Source organism: Agelaius phoeniceus, chromosome 9, assembly GCF_051311805.1.
Source record: "Agelaius phoeniceus isolate bAgePho1 chromosome 9, bAgePho1.hap1, whole genome shotgun sequence".
Classification (NCBI taxonomy): Eukaryota; Metazoa; Chordata; class Aves; order Passeriformes; family Icteridae; genus Agelaius; species Agelaius phoeniceus.
In genome coordinates this window covers 21,245,885-21,267,818 of record NC_135273.1, presented here as the reverse complement: position 1 = coordinate 21,267,818, position 21,934 = coordinate 21,245,885, and the positions used below count along the sequence as shown (strand labels likewise).

The following is a 21,934-nucleotide window of genomic DNA, read 5'->3' as shown; positions in this document are numbered from 1 at the left end:
TTGTCCTATCACCACACATCCTTGCAAAAAGCCCTTTGTGTAGGCCCTTTCAGGTACTGGAAGGTGCTACATATTCTCCCTACAGCCTTCTCTTCTGCAGGTGCAACAAGCCCAACTCTCTCCTCCTGTTGTCAAAGGAGAGATGCTCCACCTGCTGTGGAGCATCTTCATGGTCTGCTGACCAGCATCCTCTAGAGAATCTGCACTGCTTGGAGGGGAAAGGTGGAATCAAAGTGTAATGGAATACTGAAGTCATCAGCTGAGGGAAAAGGTATTCTCCATACAAACCTATACACACTCCTGGAAACCTAAAGAGGAATGACTTTTCCCCAGAACACCTCTGCTGAATCTTCTCTGGACACACCATAAAGGGAGATAAATTCAGTGTAAAAACACAAATTGATGTCAAGTCAGACAACAGGGAAGCACAGCAAATCAATATCAGAGTCCTGAACACTGACAAGGATGGAGGTTCAATAATCTCTGGGCAGCCTCTTGATTTTCTCAAGCATAAATCCTTGTATCAATCATCACAAGCACATTCTCTAAAAGCCTAAAATCTCTGAAGCCAAACAGAAGTAAAAGTCACAACCTACCAGCAGACAAATCACAATGGTACCACCTGACAGAGTTGCATAAGATGTCAGAGCCATGTTGCAATTTTTGTTTATACAGGGGCATAAATCTCTTACTGCATTAGTTAATCCCACATTCCCCCACTTGAAATTTATTTCCACTACAATTCTGAACAACGCACTGGGACATTTTTACAGCTTTCCTAAGTCACATTTAATTGAAAGCATCTGCATAAAGTTACAAACAGCTGCTAGAATAATAATTCAATGAAGAGCTTCAGTTTCTGTTTTGGATCTGTAATTTTCCTCCTTTCACACTGCCTCTGGATAGCTGATAAGAGCATCACTGTTTAGAAAAAAACCTCAAACCTTAAGGACAGTTCTTTGCTCTTCCCACAGCATTTCAATACCACTGAAGAGAACCCAGCACCTGGAAGCTCTGGCCCTATCCCTTGGAACTGAGGCTGAACATGCAGCTGGTTTTCAGTTCTGCACAGAGAGTCACTGTGGCAATGTCAGCGTAGACATGTATCACCCAAATGAAAAAGTAACATGATACAGATAGCTTTGGATGTAACAGGAGGATGAGACGGGACCTAAACACGAACTGACTTTCACTCCAAAACGTGTCATTTCAGAGCAGCTCAGTGCCAAACATAACCACCAATCAGACCCAAAAAACTACAAGAGCAATGCCCCAAACCTCCACCAGTGAAAATATCAGCATTACTTCCAGTGCCCAGACTAGAGACCAGTAGTGAACAGGGATTTAGGAAATTAGAGAGACAAGACCTATGTCATTTTACAGCTGTTTACATCTGTTGTGCAGAGAGATCCGGTACATATTTATTAGCTGCATTTAATTTACTGTAGATCTAAATAATCAAACATCTATTTAATTTTTTTGTTTTAGTTTTATTAGCCTATTATTAGTTACACAAGAAAACCAGTATTGGATTCCCCCATGCCACCTCCCACCAGCAATACTCCACTTGATACTCATTCATCTCCAGGATTATCATATAACTACCAGTTTAAAGCTGGATCAATGTTTTTTCACTTCACTGAACAATCTAATCAATAGCAACAAGGACATTGTGCTGTCAAAAGCAAGCTGCTGCTCGTGCTGCTAGTCCCCCCTGGGCCTGGTGTTACAGAGCCATGTTAGATAGATCCGAGCACGCAGCACTGCCAGTGACACTGATCGCTCTGCAGGCACTGAGCGAGCTGCTGGTACCAATGCACAGCTAAACCAACACAGCTGATTGCTGGCACCTTCAGAAAATGAAGCTGCAGTCATGACAAACGGGTTGTAAAATTATTTGCGCCTCCTACTGAAGAAACTAACCTAGTCTGATTTCTGATTTAATTACCTATGTATGCATTGATTTTTTTGGAAGGCAAATTAAATGGAGAAACTTGCAGCAAAATAATTCAAAGGGATTTCTCTAATCTACATATGTAAGTACTACATATGCAAATTTTAAACATTTTCATCCCAACAACTGGAAATTTTAAACATTTTCATCCCATACAACTCTTACTACAAGTCTACAACTTCTAGAGAGCCTGCAAAACAAAAAATCTCACTATACACTTCTCAGGCAAGAATAATGTTTTGTACTTGTATTACAAAAGATCTAAGAGGATGTGGGCAGTTATATATACAAGAGATTCTGGCTTAATCTCTTACAAATACTTGCCAAACAGTGCAACCAAAGCAAAAACCACTCACTGGGCTATCCATTTTGAATTCAATCTGTAGCAACAACAACAAAAAAAAAAAAAAAAAAAAAAAAAAAAAAAAAATCCAGCACAAAAATACAAGGGTAAAAGGGCTTAAATTTGACTCCTTGAACATCTTATTAAATAAAATTAAGCAATTCCTAGCTGTATTGCATCTTTTATTAAGGTACACAAACAGAAAAAATGTGTGGTTTGAAACCAGTTTTGTGTAATGGGAACAAGATGGGAGAGAAAAGGTCAGAAAGGCCAGAAACATCACACCAAAGAAATGAAAGCATTGTTCCTCATTCTATCTGACTATCTTGGCAAGCTAATTGCACAGAACATGTAGATCCTGCTTTTAAACAAGATGGTGAAATTTGTTTCTCTTGCTATGAAAGCAGAAAAACAACTCAAGATTTCTCTCTTTATTCTTGCTATGAAGCAGCCCTTAAACCCATGGGATTTTTAAAGTACTTAGTTTCACACTAAAAAACATTAACTTAGCCTAGAATCTTGGACATTTATGAATAGTTCATTCCTCAGCACAACCCATATCGCAAAATTGGCTTCTGAGTGGATTATCCATCTTCACTACCTCCTCAGCTCCAAATTTTCAAAATATATCTCTCATGCTCACACTTAGAACCCCAATATTCTTCCTCCTTGCTATTTACCTACCCTGGATCTCCATCTTACCAAGAAGGAACATGTGCCACATATAATCCAGTATCATATATTAATTCTTTATCTGGCTACTACTTCTACTATTATGTGAAATACCCCAAACACAAAGATCAAGATAGAGACCTGTCCTCCCTCCTCTTTCAGCAGTAATAATTCAAAAGACATCTACTTGCTACTCTCAATTTTCATGAAACCTACTTGTCATTTTTGCTTGAGTAGAAGTTAACTGTGTGATCTGGCCATTAAGCTCAACTTTACTGAGGGAAGATGGGCAAAGTACATCTGACTGACACTGACTGCAGCTGCAAAGTAACTGCAACTGCTTTCTTTCCTTTTTATCTTTTATGTAGGAAAGCAGAAAATAAATAAGCAAGCAAATATCCTTAACAAGTGTACCAGATGTAGCACTTTCCCCCTCAGTGGAATTGTCACTCCAAGACCACTACTACTTCTGTATATTGGACCAGACTCAGCTTAAGCATCTCTACCCAATCCAGCAGTGTGTATCCAAGATGGATGTATTTCAGAATAAACTAGCACTGCCAAAAGAAGCATAGAAACTAGATACTTTCCATCCATAAAAAACCTGTCCATCTGCCACAGCACTGAAATTACAGGTTTTTTTTCCTCCTGCTTATGGGAAAAATGGGGCAACGGTTCAATCACATCCAAATCAAGTAAGCCTGAGTTCAAGTCTCTGTGCTATCAGCAAAATTGGCTGCTACCTCTTGGGTCTTAGAAGTAGCCACATCTGTCCCCATGACTCAAGCAGCAACTAACAGACAGTTACTTGCAAGGTCCCAGGTCCTACCAAGAAAATGAGACAACAGAAGAAACCTGCCAGCTTGCTATGCTATCACTGCAATAGGCCTGGGAAATGTAGATTTAGCACATACAGCAAGTACAGCACATGGAGTTTCCTCAAGTGTGTTTATCAGGTGGCTTCAGATCCATTCTAAGAAATCAGACCAGGAATTACTCTGTTAAAGGCATTACCTTCACATATGTCCTTTGCCACAGGGAATCAACAGGCCAGACTGTTGAAATTTGCAAGACCATGAAATGACCCTGCTTAGGCCTAAAAGTCAACACCTGTTCTTAAAGACCTGGACTGAGACTCCCTGTCATTTACATCAGCCTGCAAGCAGCCAAGATAACCTCCCACAGTAAAGGGCCTGAGCCATTTTTCCAATAGTCCTCTGGAGGTGAAAGGCACCACACATCATCAGCCTTCCAGGGAAAAACCATGCAAAAATAAAGTACCAAAATGCTGCTAGCTAACATTTCTACAGCCAAAGCAGAATCTGAAGAAGATCCACAAAAGCACAGAATGCAGCTGAAGTCTTGCCAGAGGTTTCTAATACTAACATACTGCTGACAGCCACTTTCTGTCACTGATGTCTGTACTTGAGTTACAGTTTCAGTAGAAACACAAGCTTCAGAAGAAACAGGCTACTGCACAAAACAGTCATGACAGATCAGAGAAGCAATCTCAACAGTTCTTAAGCTTGACAAATCATAATCAAGCTCTCAAAATATACAAACAATTAAAATCCCTAAAGATAAGGTGCCAATGAGTAACTAGTAGGTGAAAGAACACTTATTTTAGAATTTGTTACCCTTTCTTCACCCACGTAAGTCAAAGACCAGCAACAACTACCTTCAGCAAGGTCTGCACAGTTATTTCTTTTTAATGCCTTTGCAAAAAAATGATGATTGAAGAAACAACCATGTGTTGGGTCCACTCTGGGCATCAGTCAGTATTACTGCAATTCTTTATAATGCTTTCAAGCTTACCCTGATCCGTTGCTTGATTCTAGAACAGAAGTGTTGAATGCATGCATCCATAGGTATCATGTTTATCAACTGCATCCTAGGAATATGAAGAAAGCTGTAATAAAATAACCTACACCAATACAAATTCTATTACATTTAAGCTATAATTACCTTACTGAACTTGAGAATAAAAGTTATATTTTGATAGAGTGAGAAAAAGGGATTTTAATGAATTATTGTTTTGTTTGGCATAGTGAGGCACATTTGTTACAGCATGTGGAAGCTTTCTTGTAAACAGATGCAATCCTTGTTTAACATGTACTTTCAAGCTATATTAATACTCTTTAGCAACAAACAGACAATATTTTACAACACTGTGTTTTAAGGGTAGCTGTATTTCAGAGTAAAAATTCTGATTTTAGTATTGTTATTTAAAGTACAGATTTTTTGGGATTACTAAAAACACAAGTTTAATCTTGGTAAACCAGACAGTCAAACTATCAAATCTGATGGCAAATTTTAACAGCAGTGCAGTTCTGTCCAGCCAATCATCAAGAAATCTAACAATTTTATTAAGTCTTTGAATAGACACATGGAATTAGGGAGATATGGATCCTGATGTTTTTCTCTCACTTCATTCCCAGCTTTGTGACTACATTTAATTAATAAGAACTGCTCCCCTGTCTCGGTACTACACAGCCTACCTCATTTAGACCCCAGATATTATGCTGAAATCTACTTTGATACTCAAAGTTTATCTTCTACTTCACTGCCACCTCTTCTCACAAAGTTTTAGCTGATACAGTGACACTTGTTCACAAACATTGAAGCCTTTGTTTCCCCCCCACCTCTCCCTGGGCCATTCTTTTCAAAAAGATGCCAAACAAACACTGTTGCAGGCACAAGCAGGAGAAGAGGCGAAACAAAAAACACCACACAAACACCAACAACAACCAACCAAAAACTTGAAGAAGCATTCAATTTGCCTTAAACTGATGCAAGCTCTGACTTTACTGAGTCCAAACCAATATACAACACTCTAGAAACAGAGCTTCCTAACCCTAAGAAAAGTTCTGGCAAGAGCTGAACTACAGTATTAGTAATTGCCAGAAACATGTAATGAAAGAATGCTCAAGACATTCAAAGAAAGCAGGTATCTTCTAGAATTCCTTTTGAAACTATAATCTATGACTAGCTACCCTCATACAAAACTTCTTTTGCTCTTTATTTCATTTTTATTACTTCATCTGATTAACATCTTTTTAAGAACAGATACCAAGTTTTTCCACTGCAATAAAAAGCAACCCCGGCCAAGAAGAGATTTCCCCATTAGCCGCACTATCTCCACAAAGACAGCAGCCTTATTAAATTACAACTGTTTGAACAAGGTCAAGCACTCAGGGTTTAATTCAAAGTGTTTCCAGGTATAATGCTGTCAGGTCAACTTAAACAAGCCAACAGAGGCTTTGAGCTTGATTAAATATTAAAACAGAATCTTTCACATCTGTTTTTACCCAAGGATGAAATTACTGTACATCACTTCAACCAGCTCATTAATACACTAAACACATATCTTGCCTCAAAAGGTTACAGGAATATCAATGCTTTCAGTGTGCCTGCAGTGAAACCTACACAACTCAGCTAGAAGTGAGGTCACTGCATACTTCAGCAGGATGTCAATATTTTTTTTAAAAATGTGAGAGGCAATCAGTTAGTCGTAGATACATTTTAAATTAAAAAATGGGAGCCTCCAGTGTAGCTAAATCAGTTGCCTTTGATCTGAACCTTTTAAACGTTCATCTTATTTTCTTTGATAGGTAACTTGATAACAGACACAAAACAGAAAGTTTGATCCAACAGTAATTATGTTTCAAGCTGGAGAGCTGTTATGCCCAACTAGAAATCTGCTTTTAAAAAAAAAAGAACGCACAGCACAATTTTTAATTGAAACATAAAAAGGTCTATCAGGATCATCTATTTCAACACCTATCAGGATGATCTATTTCAACACCTATCATTTCTAACGATCCTTTGATGGCATGTTTGGGTACGGGCGAAGAGAATGCATTTGAGGATACAAGTTATTTGACAATGATAAACACACAGTATCAACTACTGCACATGGCATCTGCAGCCCTTTAAAACACAACCAAAAAAATAGATACTCCCCTAGCATTATCTTTGTATGAGACAGGAGACATTAGTCAAATCATGTTTCCTGACTGCAATCCATAAAAAGCAGAGACAAATGAAAGTCATCTATTTGGAGCAACAGATGTACAAGACAGGACTTGGAAGGGAAGCTATGGGAAGTGTTTTGCATCTAGACCATGCTTATCCCAGATGGAAAATGGTCTCTCTATTTGTATGTGCTGAAACTCAACTTTAACATCACTTGTAAAATAAAAATGATAAAAAACTAGCAAATTTGCCACAAAGCATTCAAATCTACTACACAGTCCTAGCAGTGTGCTCTTAGGGCAAGGCAGGAGGAAAACTGCTTGAATATCTAAGTTCTTACATAATGAACAGGAGAAACCCTAACACCTCTGAAAGCCCCAGCATCTCTTTGAGGATTCAGAACTATGTATTTTAAGCACTGCTAATAAGGCATGAGATAATTTGCTTAAGACAAAATAAAATTGCAATAGAACACAGTCTTCTACCACCCACTAATTTACACTTGAACAATCTAATCAACTAGACCAAACTATGCTTAATGTAAAGTCAATAAATTCTTTTTTGGCAGTTGACACAAAAGTCTACTGGGAATTAAACACTTGAGGAAATTAATCATTATAACACACTGGTTCAATGCACATCTGTACTGAAATAATTTGGTCTTTAATTCACTTTATTTGTAGTTGGGTTTAAGGCAGTAAATTTGATAGAAGCAGGCCTCATTAAACCAATCTAGTTCAAACTGCTTTTCATTAAGCTTGGTGTATTTGAACAAAGTCAGAAAATATTCATTTCCTTTAAAACAATTGTGCATTATAAAGCAACCCAAACAACCCAAGACTATTAATACATAATATAATAAAGACATTTACATTTGATCTGAGAAACAGCCAACATGAATGATCTGTTTGCTTTCAATACATTTTCTTGAGGCACAGACACTCCTTTTTTACTGCCCACACAGAACCTCACATGGGCCAGTAGCTGGGAGACCACCAAAATAAAGAATCTAGAAGCTCAAGCTATTATGACAACCTCACAGCTTCCTGCTTTAAGAGTTATGTTTAATACTTTCAACACAGACATAGTTTAGCACTGTGGCTCCCAGATTTAGTTAGCTTGGCAGCCAGCAGCAACAGGTGGCTGGTGCAAAGACACCTTGGGAGACACCACATCCATGTGCTGGGGAAACCTGTGCCGAGTTACCTGACTGCACAAAAGCAACAGATCCAGCTAAGAGAATTATACCAACACTCCTCTCTACATGAATTCCAACCAGCAGCAGCTCTGCAGAAGGTGGCAGCAATAACAGCTCCATATGTAACTGCCAGGACATTGAGCAGCCCAGCAGCTTGAGCATGTCTCCACCTTGGAGTCTTCACTCCAGTCTCTCTCAGGACAGGGTATGGTGTCACTGCATATTACCACAGGAGCCCTAATGTCAGCATAACACACTACAGGAACATCTGGCAAAACAGAGACAGATACACTAAAAATGCACATAAAGACATGTGCAGTAACAGATCAGCATAATGTTAATCACTTCCACACATATTTACCTCTCTATTCTGTTTGAGTGACATGGCAGACAGCACATTCTATGCCAAGGGACTGCTTGCTCTCAGGTAGGCACATAAGCAAAACCCAGCTGATATGAATAAGCTGATCTCTCTAGAGATTTTTATTTTCTCCAAGTATAAACATATTCCAGATCAAATAGAATATTTTTGTGATTTCAAGAGGTGAAGAACTTTTCAAATTGAGTTTTGATCTTTCCAAGACAACACTGGGCCCTGTCCCATCCCCCTGCTTTCATCACATGTAGCTCATGCCTCCATGTCCACTCCTTTGGAAACAGAAACAGGTACGAGTGTAATTTCAGCCTTACTATGCCCTACAGTAATTTACTATGCCATACAGTACAATACCTATGCTACAACTGAGTTGTAAGTAGCAGTCACATCCTAAACTGGGGTGGGACTGAAGGAGATAACAACCTAGCATGAAATAAGAAAAGCATTCTTAGCAATTAAAAAAAAAAAATGAAGGCACAAAACCCCCCACTCAACCTGAACCCTTATGAAAGTTTTCCCATTCTTCAAAAAAGTACCACCTTCCAAGGCTGTTCAGTCACACTACTTTCTAATCAATCCCAGTTATTACTACAGTATTAGACCAAAAGAAAGAGAGGACATGAATAGTTTGCACTCCTCATAACCATTAACTTTCCATAAGACTTAGGCTCATATACTTCTGTGGTTCCAGGATCTGAATTGGGATTTAAGTACCTAGAAATCCTTCCCACCTCCAAAAACAAACATCACAGGTTTATTCAAGTGACTACCACATATTCCATAAACAAGCAGTAAACAAGCACAGTAGTGCAAAGACAATTCCTTCAGCTCCTACAACTAAAAGGAAAACCCAAAATGACCAGAATGGCTCTACTAGAGAGTTTCTCCCACCCCTCATAGAAACTGGTCATAAAATCACCTCACAGGTGAGGAACCCACTAACACTGTGTTTTGCTAGTGATTTCAGAAGGCATCAAACTCATCAGTAACAAAGTTCTGGTTTGCTACAGTTGGATGTGTTGCCACAACATTTGATACAGCACCCCACATCTTTTGGCCCAAGTATCTGAAGCTGGCTGTAAGCTAGTAGCAAGTTACTCAATTAACTGCACAAGACAAGTCAAAACCTCAAAGCTGCTAAGTGGCTGACAGTACCTGCAGGAAGGAAGCTGCTCTCAGTAACACACATTACCATTATAAAGTTTACAGCAGACAGAGTATTTTCTTCTTCTGCCTTTCTTTCATTCCCTGTAGTCTTCTGGGTTTCTCTTCTATCCTCACTCAACCTTGCACCTCATTTTTTCTGTTTGTAAAATCAAAATCTTTCAGTCTTCACAAAAAAATGAGGTTGGTAAATCATTGTATAAATGAGGGTGGCACAAATAAAATACTGTATATATACATTTGTGAATGAATATGTTTTAAAGTAGAGTACCTCAAGGCAAATAAAAATCACTTCCAAGAAGAAAATTCTCTTCCCTGAAAGCTGTTTAAAACTGTTACTTCCATCAATTCCTGAATTGCTACTGCTAAGTGGCATTAGAACATAAAATCACAGTCTACAGTTTTCTCCTCTTGAGATTTACAGTTAAATGATAAGAAAAATACTTCCTGGTTAAATTGGACAGATAATGCAATACAGCTTTTATCAAACCAATAAATATGTTATAATACACAAGCCTCTGGCCCTAAGAGACTCCTTCTTCAGGTGCTGGCAGTCTATAAATTAGCTCATTTGTAGCACAGAAAAGCTCCATAATTAGTACCTAGTTTATCATTAAAACCTTGTATTCAGTGTATGATGTCACAGACTACTGAGTCTGGCTCTCATTTACACACTCAATTATTTTCTGGCATCCCAGTACAGTTGATCCCATTACTTCCTATATAATTGACCAACTTCAACAGCTGCAATTCTTCTCTTGTAAATACAGAACATATTGTAGTTGACAGGATCATAGTTATCACTCTTAAAAAAATTCCACATGACATACAGTTTAAATTTGACAAAGCTTAAGATGCTTTGCCCTGCAGCCAGCAAAAGTTTGATTTAAAAAGCACTGTACAGTAATTAAATTTAAACCACAGAATTACTTAAAGTACCATACTCATTGACTGGTAGAGCTTTTATTGCAATAGATTAGTCTCATTACTTAAGAGTCTGAAAAGCAGCTGAAGATCATTTACCTCTGGTACTAGAAATTAATACACTTACTTTTGATTACAGCTGCAAATGAGACATACAGATAGCAGTTCTGCAGATCCAGGCACAGCCTGGACCAATGGAGGGCATGAAGTGTCCTAGCTGACTCAAATCTCACCTAGTGACCAACGTGCCAGATTCTCCTAAATCCTTCTGGCAAAACCTAGGATGCATGCTCTTAGAATTTCTTCCACCCAAACAGCTTGAAATGGCAACCCCTGTAGAGCCGATGTGTAAGATAATGGACAACTTCAGTAAAGTACCTAATTTCACATGGTCATGAGATGTATTCTACTTCTGCAAAATCATTATATCCAAGAACAAGAACATTTGAGAAAATACCTTATTTAGCATGAAAGCTTCTCCAAATCTGAAAGCCAAGAAGTGCTTTCTTACTGGTAAAACATATCAAGAATGGTCTTAATGACCATTAATGAATCTAATGATTCATCTATCAAAGGAGAACACAGTATTAGAAAAGACTCAACAACCTGCAACTCTACTGTGCAGGAGTGTTTAGCCCTACAAATCAAAGACAGAGGGGAAAAGCAAAGTTTTGGAAATCTAACATGTTGTACTGCTGTACATACACATGGAAAACAACTTTCATGGGAAGGTAGTATTTCCCCCTCTCACCTCTATCCTTTATTATATATAATGAAAATAAATAAAACTCCTTTTATGTTTTTTTCCCACACCTTCCTTGGGATTTAATGGACAATACCTGTTAATTGCATTATACAGCCTTTTATTGTGGATTTAGGGTTTTGTTAATACCATTTGTTAATACCATTTGCACATCAGGTATATTGACAGTGGCTTGGAATTTCAGACAATTTCCAGGATTTTTCTTTGCATTCATTAGGAGCAATAAAAAACCCAATCCCAAAACACAAGAAAAAGCAACAAAGCAGCTTCCTGTTAGGAGGCAAAAAATCCTGCCCTTTAGTTGTTGCACTGCTAACGCATCACTTGTAAACCCTGACAGCCAGGACAGAAAAACCTGTTAGCACTCAGGCCATTTTCCTCCAGAGCCAATGTACTTTATCAAGGAGAACACACTAGCCAAATGCCTCCAGAAGCTTTCACAGGTAGATTGCCACCAGTACTGATGACATTTGGAAAGCTGTCTTAGGCATCTGCTGCTGTGGTTGCACTGTCTGAAGCATTTATCCAACGAAGCCATATGATCCATGGGGAAAAGGAAAAGAGAGAAACAGGGAAGATTCCACCTCAAAACCTGTACATAATTTAAGTTTTGATTTGGCATTCCTGCTTTACACCGTTAAAGATACTTCAGGTTTTCAACATACAAAAGAATGTAAATAATTTAGGTCACTATGGACCTCGCACGTGAAAATCTGTACTGACCAAATTCAGGAAAATAAAATCGAGGCAAACACCTCACTCCTTTCTACAGGATGGCTGCAAGATACAACAGCACAGCAGTACAGCAGAGCTGCAGAGCACATCATCTTTTCCTTCAAGCCCAATATTTTATCACTTAAACTATTTTATCATTTATCAGTGTACCAGTGATGACATCTTTTATTAGTCTGCTACAAATACAAAAGCAAACCTGCAGCAAAGCCTTACAGCAAAAGAACAATACTTTAATCATACGGAATTATAATTTCAGTATGCTCTAACTAATGAGAAACAAAGTGACCTTTCTGGTGGAATGTTGGGCAAAAAATAGGAAGTCTGTAGCGCTCCATGAAAAATATTTTAATATTTCTGTTCAAGACAAATTTCAAACAAACCAACCTCAAGAGAAATGCATTCCTTAGACATGGATTGGGCAGCTGGTGAGGCTGGTCTCTGCAGTCCTGTAATCAGTGACCACAAAATGAATTCCAAGTTCATTCTGAACATCCATTAGCTACGTTCATATGTATTAATAAAGCTGAGGATAACAGTATGGTCCTCTGTATAGAAAGGTTACTTTTTAACCTGTATCATGGAGGAGAGTCAGGATCTTCTTAAATCAGGTACATTTCAGACATTAAACAGAAGAAAACTGCAGTACTACAGAAGTGCTTCTGCAGTATAAATGAGGCTACTCAATTCCAAATAATGTGCTAATAACAAAATTCCATCATTCTTTATGTCTTCGCAGTGCTTGCCTGTAATCTAGGTAAGAACCGTTCCATCTTCAAGCAGAGCCATCTGCATCATACCTCTCAAGACAGAATCTTCTCCCAAGTCAGAATAATTAAGCATTAAATTAAGCTCTTAAAAACTGTCTTCACTGCATTCACTTGGTCTTTTGATTCTACTCTAATGGATTATCTATTTAATTTAGTCAGAATTTAATCCAGTGTTACAAGTCATGACCAAAGAAAGATTATTTTAATCCAGCTATAAAAGCTTGAGCTCTTGAGCCAACACACTAGATAGACTATTCTCAAGCTTCACCTGTGCTACTATACTAGCACTGCAGATCTTGAAGCACAAAACACCATGGGTAGGGATTGATGAGTCCTGATTTCAGACTTTGGAAACATAAACAGCACGTTAAGCCTGCATTTTCTACTCAATTTTACATCAGTCAAAAAAACCACACACGGAGTCAGGACCTCAAACCAGCTGTGTTTTTGAGCTGTGTGAACTGATGGCAGAAGGCAGGCAGGTGTGTGGGAAAAGGTAGGGCAAATGAAACAGATGAAAAAAAAAAAAAGGCATTTTTTTACTCCAGCAGATGAACAGTCCAACACTTCCCATATATGTGTCTTATTTTCCCAAATTATTGTAGGCTAAATATAAAACCATTAAACTCTGGAAAAGAACCTAATAGAGATTATTGCATGACAGGAAACAGCACAAACTATACTGTGTCCTATACCACAATGGCAAACTCAAATCATAGTTGGCTTTTTCCTTCCCCTAATTATGAGCAGTCAAACCACAAAACCTATGTTAAGATCTTATCAGTTAAGGTTCCCTCATGGGAGAAGTTCAGAAACAGCTGTACACAGAATCACTGCTCAGCTTCAAGTCTTCAAAGTAGTTACAAGTTTAGAAGAAGGAAATCTGTCCATTTTGACATAACATTTGGGCTTCTTCCATCACTTGAGATATTTGTATTAGTGACTTCCTAATTAACACTCTTGAGAAGCATTCAAAGCAAAACAAAAGTAACAAGCCCCACAGTATACTGTTTTTAGTGATATTGGTATCACCTAGGAAGTAGAGAGTCTGAATACAAACCAGTAATTTGGGCAAACTCAGAGAATGTAGCTGAATTGTATGTCATATGAACAGGTTTTATACAGATTATACATTACTGCCTCTTACTTTCCTGACAGGACACCTGCCAGTACCCTCAATGGAAGCTACTATTCAACCAACATGATTCACAAAAAAATACCTTCAATTTATTTCTGCTAAATTGGCATAACATATATTGTTAAAAAATATTTTAAAATCAAAACAAAACCCCCTGTGTTTTGCTGTTGTTTTCACTAAGTGGGTTATCTGTTCTAGATTATGCTACTCTTGGACAAGCCTGAAAAAGCACATCTGAGAAACCAAAAAACAAGCATAGAGCATAAACACCAAACCTCCCTTCTGTGGTACTAACCACAGCAGGAATAAGTGCTGATGGCATTAGCTGATCAAATAGAGCTGTGATGGAATTTAATAGATCTACTAAGAAAAAACTTTTGTGGACCAATTATTTACAGGTTTGTGATACAAATGCATTCAAACTGCAAATAAAATATAAACATTGCTTTCTCATAGTACTACGTTAGAAACTCTTAGGACAAGAGATATTTGTACTGGTATATAAAAGTCAGCATATCAACAGAGCATAGCAGAACAAATACAACTTCACAGAGCTCTTAACAAGCAAGAGCTGCTGCCTTGGTTTGAAAGGCAGTTCTAAGTCATGCTTCCCTGTTGCTGTTTTGTTTGAATCAAAACAGTTGTCATTGTATCTCTGCTAATATCAGCCCCAATTAAGAATTTAATTACTCCCTTACTGGCTTTATAGTCTAACAGCTCATTTTCAATGAAGAGTGATATATAGCAATATGCAATATTCCCTGTGGTACCTCCTCCCAGTGAAACTCATTCCAAGAAAACAGTTTAAATTTAAAATTACAAACTCAAGGGCTTTTTCTCCAACTGTAGCATTTTGCAATATTTTACTAAAAAGCTGTCCAAAAGCAAACCCCCTTTATTACAGGCCTTAAAAACATCAGAGGTGAAGGTGACTGCTAGATCACATAACTGAGTTCCAAGTTGTCACAAGTATACACAAAGCTTATCTGAGCCATTTTGGGCTAGACTGTAACAGCAGCAAGGAACAGCAGAGCTGTAACCCAGGCTGTGTCAGAAGCTGCCATTTCCAACTCTGATACTGGAAGCCGTACTTTTGAGGTCATCATGCAACCTGCCTTATAATCATCCTTATCTCCAACAAAGCCACAGTCCCTCATAAGTGAAAGATACTGCTGCAGGAGCTATTATATTTTGGTCTGCTTTGCCTGAAGAGAGAATTAATATCAGTTTACCTCAGTCATGCAATACATCCTAAGGAAGGTTGCTAAGAGATTAAAGACTTAGTTTTCATATATAATATTATGCAATTGTTAGTTTTAACACTGATGCAATCTTAAGAGATTCTAAGCAGACCATTCTTTAAAGCTATGACAATATCTCAGATTTTTATAATTAATTCAAAATACAAACCAGGTGACAAAAGAAATCTGTTTGATAGGAAGCAGAGGTAGAAAGGAACTATTGGAAATGCACTGGAGTTACATGTCAGCATTTCAGTAAACGAAAAGGCAAAGAAAAAAAAAATCCATAAAAACTCCCCTAGGTACAGGAGAAGACCAATTTCTTCAGTCTGAGAAGCTATTTTGAACATTTATGATGGAATGTATTTCACTAAGTGTCTTAGCACTGTCTTCAGAAATGGAAACCAATTTGCTTATTAGGGCAAAAATATATTGGGGGTAATGAAACAAATATGAAGTTGCTTCCTTTTTACCTAATTTCAAAAGGTGTATCATTTGACTGTGGTATTTCTACAGCAGAAAAAAAACCAGTTCCTGGGTTTGAGAATATCATATCCCATTGTGTTACAGTTTTATGTAACAAAATTCATTTAACATAGATTCTTTTCATTTTAATCCTAGCATTAAAACAGAATTTCTAGTTTTTGAACAATATAGTTTCTACAGAAGCAGCCCAACAACGCTTCCTGAAACTGCATGGAAGATGGTCAACTGCTTATTGGTCAAAGTCTAATCCGTGTATGATGTGGGCTGAAAGGAAACCTAAGAACCCTGTAGAACATTATATACTTGATAAAATAAATGAACCCCCAAAGCTTTCAGGAATGAAGTCAAAGTTACATCAAAACAGGGCAGGGAAGATGAACCTGAACTGGATGTGAGAAACATTTCTCTATAACATGCCTTAGACACCAGCCCTTAGACGTAGGGTCTATATGAAGAAGTGTCTATTACCCCCTTCTATTTAGCAAGGTACATAAGCACGCTCCTTTATATATAGCTAACAGAACAATACCTTCTTTGATTTATATTTTACCCACTGAATTTATGAAGCAATTGAAATATTCTGAGAATAACTCACTTTCTGATCCTTACAAAATAGAATTTTCTTGGACAAAGCTATACTGATCTGAAGACCTTGATTGTTTTATGAAAAAGTGTGTAGACACTAACAATCCAGAAATGTTTTCTGCAATCCAAGTACTTTAAGCTTGGTCTGGGGAATGCTACAATTCCTTCCCCAATCCCTTTCCAAAATCATTCTAGAAATGAAATACTCCAAATCCTGAAAACAGTCCTTAATAAAATTCTGTGTACTAATTTGTTTTCTAAAGGATGGGGAAAACAAGCCTACATGGAAGCTTTAACATGACAGTGAACTATGACCTTTAAATACACTCCCATAGATTAGGTGTACACTCATAAATGTAATCCAAAGTAAATATATTTATGAACTTGACAATCATCAGATTGCTTAAACTATATTTGAGGGAAGTCTAATCAGACAGAAACAAGAGCTTGTCCCCTTGGCAGCACTTGAAGAAATGCAGAGCTTTCAAAGTTTGAAAATATCTTTGAAAATATCAATAAGCATGTGGTGACAACAAAGTTGAAAAACTCAGTTTAGTTAACATGTTGAACACACTTACCAATCCAGTAAAAACCAACACTTAAAAGGAAGTACGAAATAAGAAATTCTTACAGTACCTAGAACAGGACTCAACACCTTTTATCATAATCTTTGTATTCACTAAATCCAGAATTGAACAGCAGAGCAGCTGCTCAGTGCCTGCTCTGCAGAATTCAATGAACAACAAAAGGTTACCTTAATTCAATGAGATAATCAGCACACATTTATCCTCTACCAAGAGCTTTCCAACCATCTGCAAGGCGGCAGAGCTGACTGCCTATAAAACAACTGGTAGCATGCTGACATGTCCTCACATCACTCATGTCAATGAAAATTTATCTCTTAGCAACAGCTAAAAGAAGCTGAACTTCCAGAAATATTTTAGATGCATCACGAGCCAACAATTTCTTCACAAGTGATTTTGATTGCTGCTGATCTCCAAACAGATGTCTACTCTAATTGGTAAAATTTATTAAATGTATATCTTAAATAAGAAAAAGTCAAGTTGTCATGCCCTAAGAAAGCAATAACAATGGAAATCATTCTAGCTGTGCACATAAAAGACAAAAGCTAACCTTATTTGAAGCTATTGGTCTCACAGTATCAGTAAGAGTGAAGGAAACATGCATGTGTTGTGGGGAAAGGAAGGAATTTGCTATTAAGGTTGCTGTTAGAAACTGAAAGCTAAGACAGAAGTCCACTAAAACAAAGATAAATATTTTTGACAGGAAAGCAAAATAAGAGATTTGATGCTAATACCATTTAGTTACTTAAACTATTTTATGATTCCCTTCCCCTGCTACATGAGAGCAAATACAAAATTTTAAAGCATTAATCTTTAAAAGTAAATTCCATACAAAACCTCTGATAAAATTAGAAATACACTTGTTTTAGCAAAACTCATTTGCATTAGCAAAACATCAAGCAAATTAGAATTTTAGCACCAGACAGATATCAGGAAATGGAAAGAGCTTGTTCTCAGCTATATTACAAGCTCTTCTCTAGAAAACAAGTCATGCAGAGGCTTCTTCAAAACACATCCAAAGATAATATTGAGAAAGAAACATAAATCATTCAGATTCTGGTTCATGTAAGCAGATAACAAGTAGTTTTGCTTTCTTCCATCACTAGTATTTTCCAGAAGACATAAAACAAAATCTGTCAGTTCTAGGCTGAATAAAGCCACATTTATTTACTTGAATTCACAGTCAGAATTGAGCTATCATCCTGAATTCACAGCAGTATAGGAAGTTGGGAACACAGAGGAAAGATTCCTGCAGTGGGTTATTAATCCAAATAAAAGACTCTTACCACCCATCTCGTGTTCAGATCAGAAAAGACTGCTGCAACTCTCCACTGACAGACTAAAAACATGCCTGCAAGAAGAGCAGCTAGTCACTGGTTTTTAAACACAGTGCACAAATTCATAAAGCAAAAACAACTGCCCATTGTCACAAAAACTCCAAATGGCAAAGCACAGAACTTACTGAACACAAATACCAGGAATTCCTTCCTTAAGTGCATGGCAGACAAGTAAGTCAAGTGAGCCAACAGGAGCAATTCCTTGACTGAGCCACAGTCACTGGCTTCCAGGAGAGCATGAGCCCCATTTTGCATGGAGCTAAAACATACATGTACAGGCACAGTAATAGACCATCCTACAGGCACTCAGCACATGCTGCTACCCTGAGAACCCATCCTGCATGTGGCTTGAGTCATTTCTTGACTGATTTATCTATAAATTTCAGACCTTCAGAAAACATCTGTAACATCCAAAAGCCTCCTTTTCTAGGTCAGCAGAATGCATGCCAAACATAAAAATGAATACATTTGGTGTACTATACAATTGTTCAATATTAAAGCAGATTAATATTTGCAAAACAACATTAATAAGTTTTTTGTGATATTCCGTCTTTACAACTGGATAAAGAGGAAAGAGAAGAGAGCTAGACAGTTCAAGGCAGAGCAAAAACATTCAGATCTGAAAGTACCATCTTTATATATAACCCCATTGTTTATTACATTAACCTCTGTGTTTATATTTATAAACTGACTGATAACCAAATACTTATTTGCAGGAGTCAATGCATTGTCCTCTTCCCCTACCATTAAGAGATTTTTGTTAAACCAACTCCTACAGCAGGCATACTAGCATTCAGAGGTCAAGAGAGAAAAATCAAAGTAGGACATGAAAGCTGAGTATCTTTAAATTTGGACTAGAAGGCAGTGATACAGCAGCCTTCATAAGCATAGAACTTGTTAACTAGCTACTATTAAGTTATTAAGTTCAATGATCATAACAAGCTTAGTTTGGTCTTAATCTTTTCAGGCTCAAACACTGACTTTTTCATCACCCTTAACTCTATTTTTGTATAATGTCTTTTCTAACTACTGCTCATTTTCCACTAATGCTAAGCATTTTAAAGAATTTCACACTACTTGCAAGTAGGTATTACCACATTTTTACCAATCAGGTTGCTCAGGACGTTGCCTATCCAGCTCTGGTCACCTCTGAGGATGGAGATTCTGTAGATATTCTAGAGTCCCTGTTCCATGTCTCTCCATCTTCATTTTAAAGGATTTTCTCCTTCATCTATCTGCAATTTCCCTTTACACCAGTTAACTCCCATTATTTTGCCATCTGAAAAACAGCTGTCTCCATCTTCACTATAATCACCCAACAGATAGTTCTGAAAGGAGGTGCTTGAACACAACAGTCCCACACATGTATGGACATTTTATCTTGACTGTACTGCTTTCAACTGTTCCATGTAAATACTTCCTGCTGCCTCAGGAAGTGTTGGAATCACTATCCCTGGAAGCATTCACAAAACATGCAGAAGCAGCCCTTAGGAACATGGCTGAAGGGTGAACATGGCAGTGCTAGGTTAACAGTTGGACTCACTGATCTTTGAGGTCTTTTCCACCCTAAATAATTCTATGATTCTACTTATTCATTAGTTAAGAACTGCCTGTACTCTATGTCTGAAACGCAGGTGCCACTGACATTTGTCTTTTATTGAGCCAAATGCAAACACTGCTAGTTAGTGTTGCCATGGATACATGGACATTACATAAAAATTAGTTCTTAAAACTACAGTCACTCATCAGCACCATTTTGGAAAAAACAGATGTGAAACTGACGCCAACTTGAAAATACCACCAGTGATGAAATGAACTCCTGGAGAGCATGTGGAAAACGTGTGGCAAATTTACCACAGCTTAAGCTAGCTCTGCTCCTATTCTGAGATGAGGAGACATCAGCCATGCCTACCAGACACCTCTGCTGAGATCATACACAGCTTTTTTCCTGTGCCAGAGTCCTGCTTGTAATTAAAACCAGAAGTCTCAAGCCCATGCCACCTAGAACTGCTTTAATTGGTTACTGCTGGACTGTACCACCACAAGCAGGAGGGTAGAAAAATGGGACTCTGCCCCTCTAGACCCAAAAACCTTAATAAAGCAGAAATTCAAGCACATTTGCAGCTAGTACTGCAGTGACAAGGGATAAGAGTAGACAGTTTACAAGTCTGCAGTTTCCCTCACCACACAGGATTTTTCCTTATGTAACATCTTATCTACAGCACATTTGAAGTCCAAATAATCCACACAGACCTGGAACTAAGCCCAGCAGCCCTGGAGTTGCCTGCACAGGCATCCCTGTAACAGGTCACACCCTTTCATTTCAAAAAGGCTGGCTGTGCCTGCAAATTCAAAACTTTCAGCTCTTCACAAAGAACCTGGAGAGGAAAAAAAGCCCACAGAAAAAACCATGTGACACCAGTGATAATATTCCTCACTGGGGGATACAAGTAGATCGGGAAAAACAACAATAAATACAAGTCATTTTGCAACTGAAGGACATCACACTAGTTTAAAAGCTGATTTGTCACTTACCAGGTAACCACAAAGGACAGCAGAGGATCTGCTAGCTAAGTGATGCCTGATCTGACATGCCATCATGTTCAAAATTCTACAGCCACCATCTGAACCCTAATACTGTTGTTCCAGTACACAGCAGCACTCCATCCACTTGGTTCCATACAGTCCTAGTGTCCTGGCTTCAAACAGGCCCTCAGATCATGGGTCTACCCTTACACCCAGGTAAATCTAGTCCTGAACACAGAGAACCAAGCTGCTAACAGGACCATAAATGGATTCAAAGTTGTAAAGAAAACTTTGGAGTTTGCACCAGTGTTTTCTTAATGCTAGCTTGAAATTCTTTCAAAAGTGAGAGTCTTATGCCATTTACAACTACCAAATTGGAAAACTGCAGTTAATTAGCAGTTAATCTATACCTGATACTTTTCTCGACAAAAAAATAACACACCAAAAATAGCAGGCAACTTCAACTGCAAGTTATCAAGATTTTTCATCACATTCTACAATAAAGTTCCTGCAGCAATAAGAAACAACATGGAATTGCTATCACATTTCAACTGACACAGAAAAAATACCCAAGAGTCAAGACCATCACTACTATTGAACACTGAAGAGCAAAGACACTTCGAACAGAAAAGAAAACTGCACTGAGAAATTATGCTATGTAGCTCTCCTTATTTCTAAAGCAGCCTTCTGGTATCATTTTAGAAGAAATTTTGATGAAAGAGATACCCATGCATTAATAGAAGAAAAATTAGTCTGGGAGGAAAAATGCAAAGAGTAAAACCTCTAACCTTATTTTAGGAATTCAGTGTCACTCCCAGTTAAGACAGAGGAGTTCACAGAAAATAGCATAGATGAATAAACACCAATAGAACTGCTGGAATTACACAGGATTTCTTTAACTCACTGCTGTCAGTTTCAATATAGGACTCATTGCAGAACCCCACACCAATTAATTTCAAAGGAAAACAACAAAAAGAATCAAATTTCAGCATGCAGTACAAGGTTTGGAATCACTCCTTGCAATAGACAAGAACCACGTGCACACCATGCAGAACTATGTTCAGGATATCTTGCTTAGGGGAGAAAAAAAACAATGAGTAGGGTCTTCCCTCAGATCTATAGGCTACTGCAAATATGAACCTATTTGCAGAAAATAAGTTGCATCA

The 21,934-nt window shown here is 37.9% G+C and overlaps 1 protein-coding gene across 7 annotated transcripts in view; it reads right to left on the bottom strand.

Moving 5' to 3' along the window:
• KAT6B (lysine acetyltransferase 6B) overlaps window positions 1-21,934 on the bottom strand; it is a 103,582-nt gene that overhangs the window by 67,484 nt on the left and 14,164 nt on the right. Inside the window, exon 2 of one of the 7 annotated variants that reach the window (XM_077183234.1) lies at window positions 4,785-4,860. The exons of the other annotated variants lie outside the window; for them this stretch is intronic. Within the exon in view, the coding sequence (XP_077039349.1) occupies window positions 4,785-4,860 (76 nt within the window). The remainder of the gene's footprint in view (window positions 1-4,784; window positions 4,861-21,934) is intronic. 7 annotated transcript variants of the gene reach the window in all.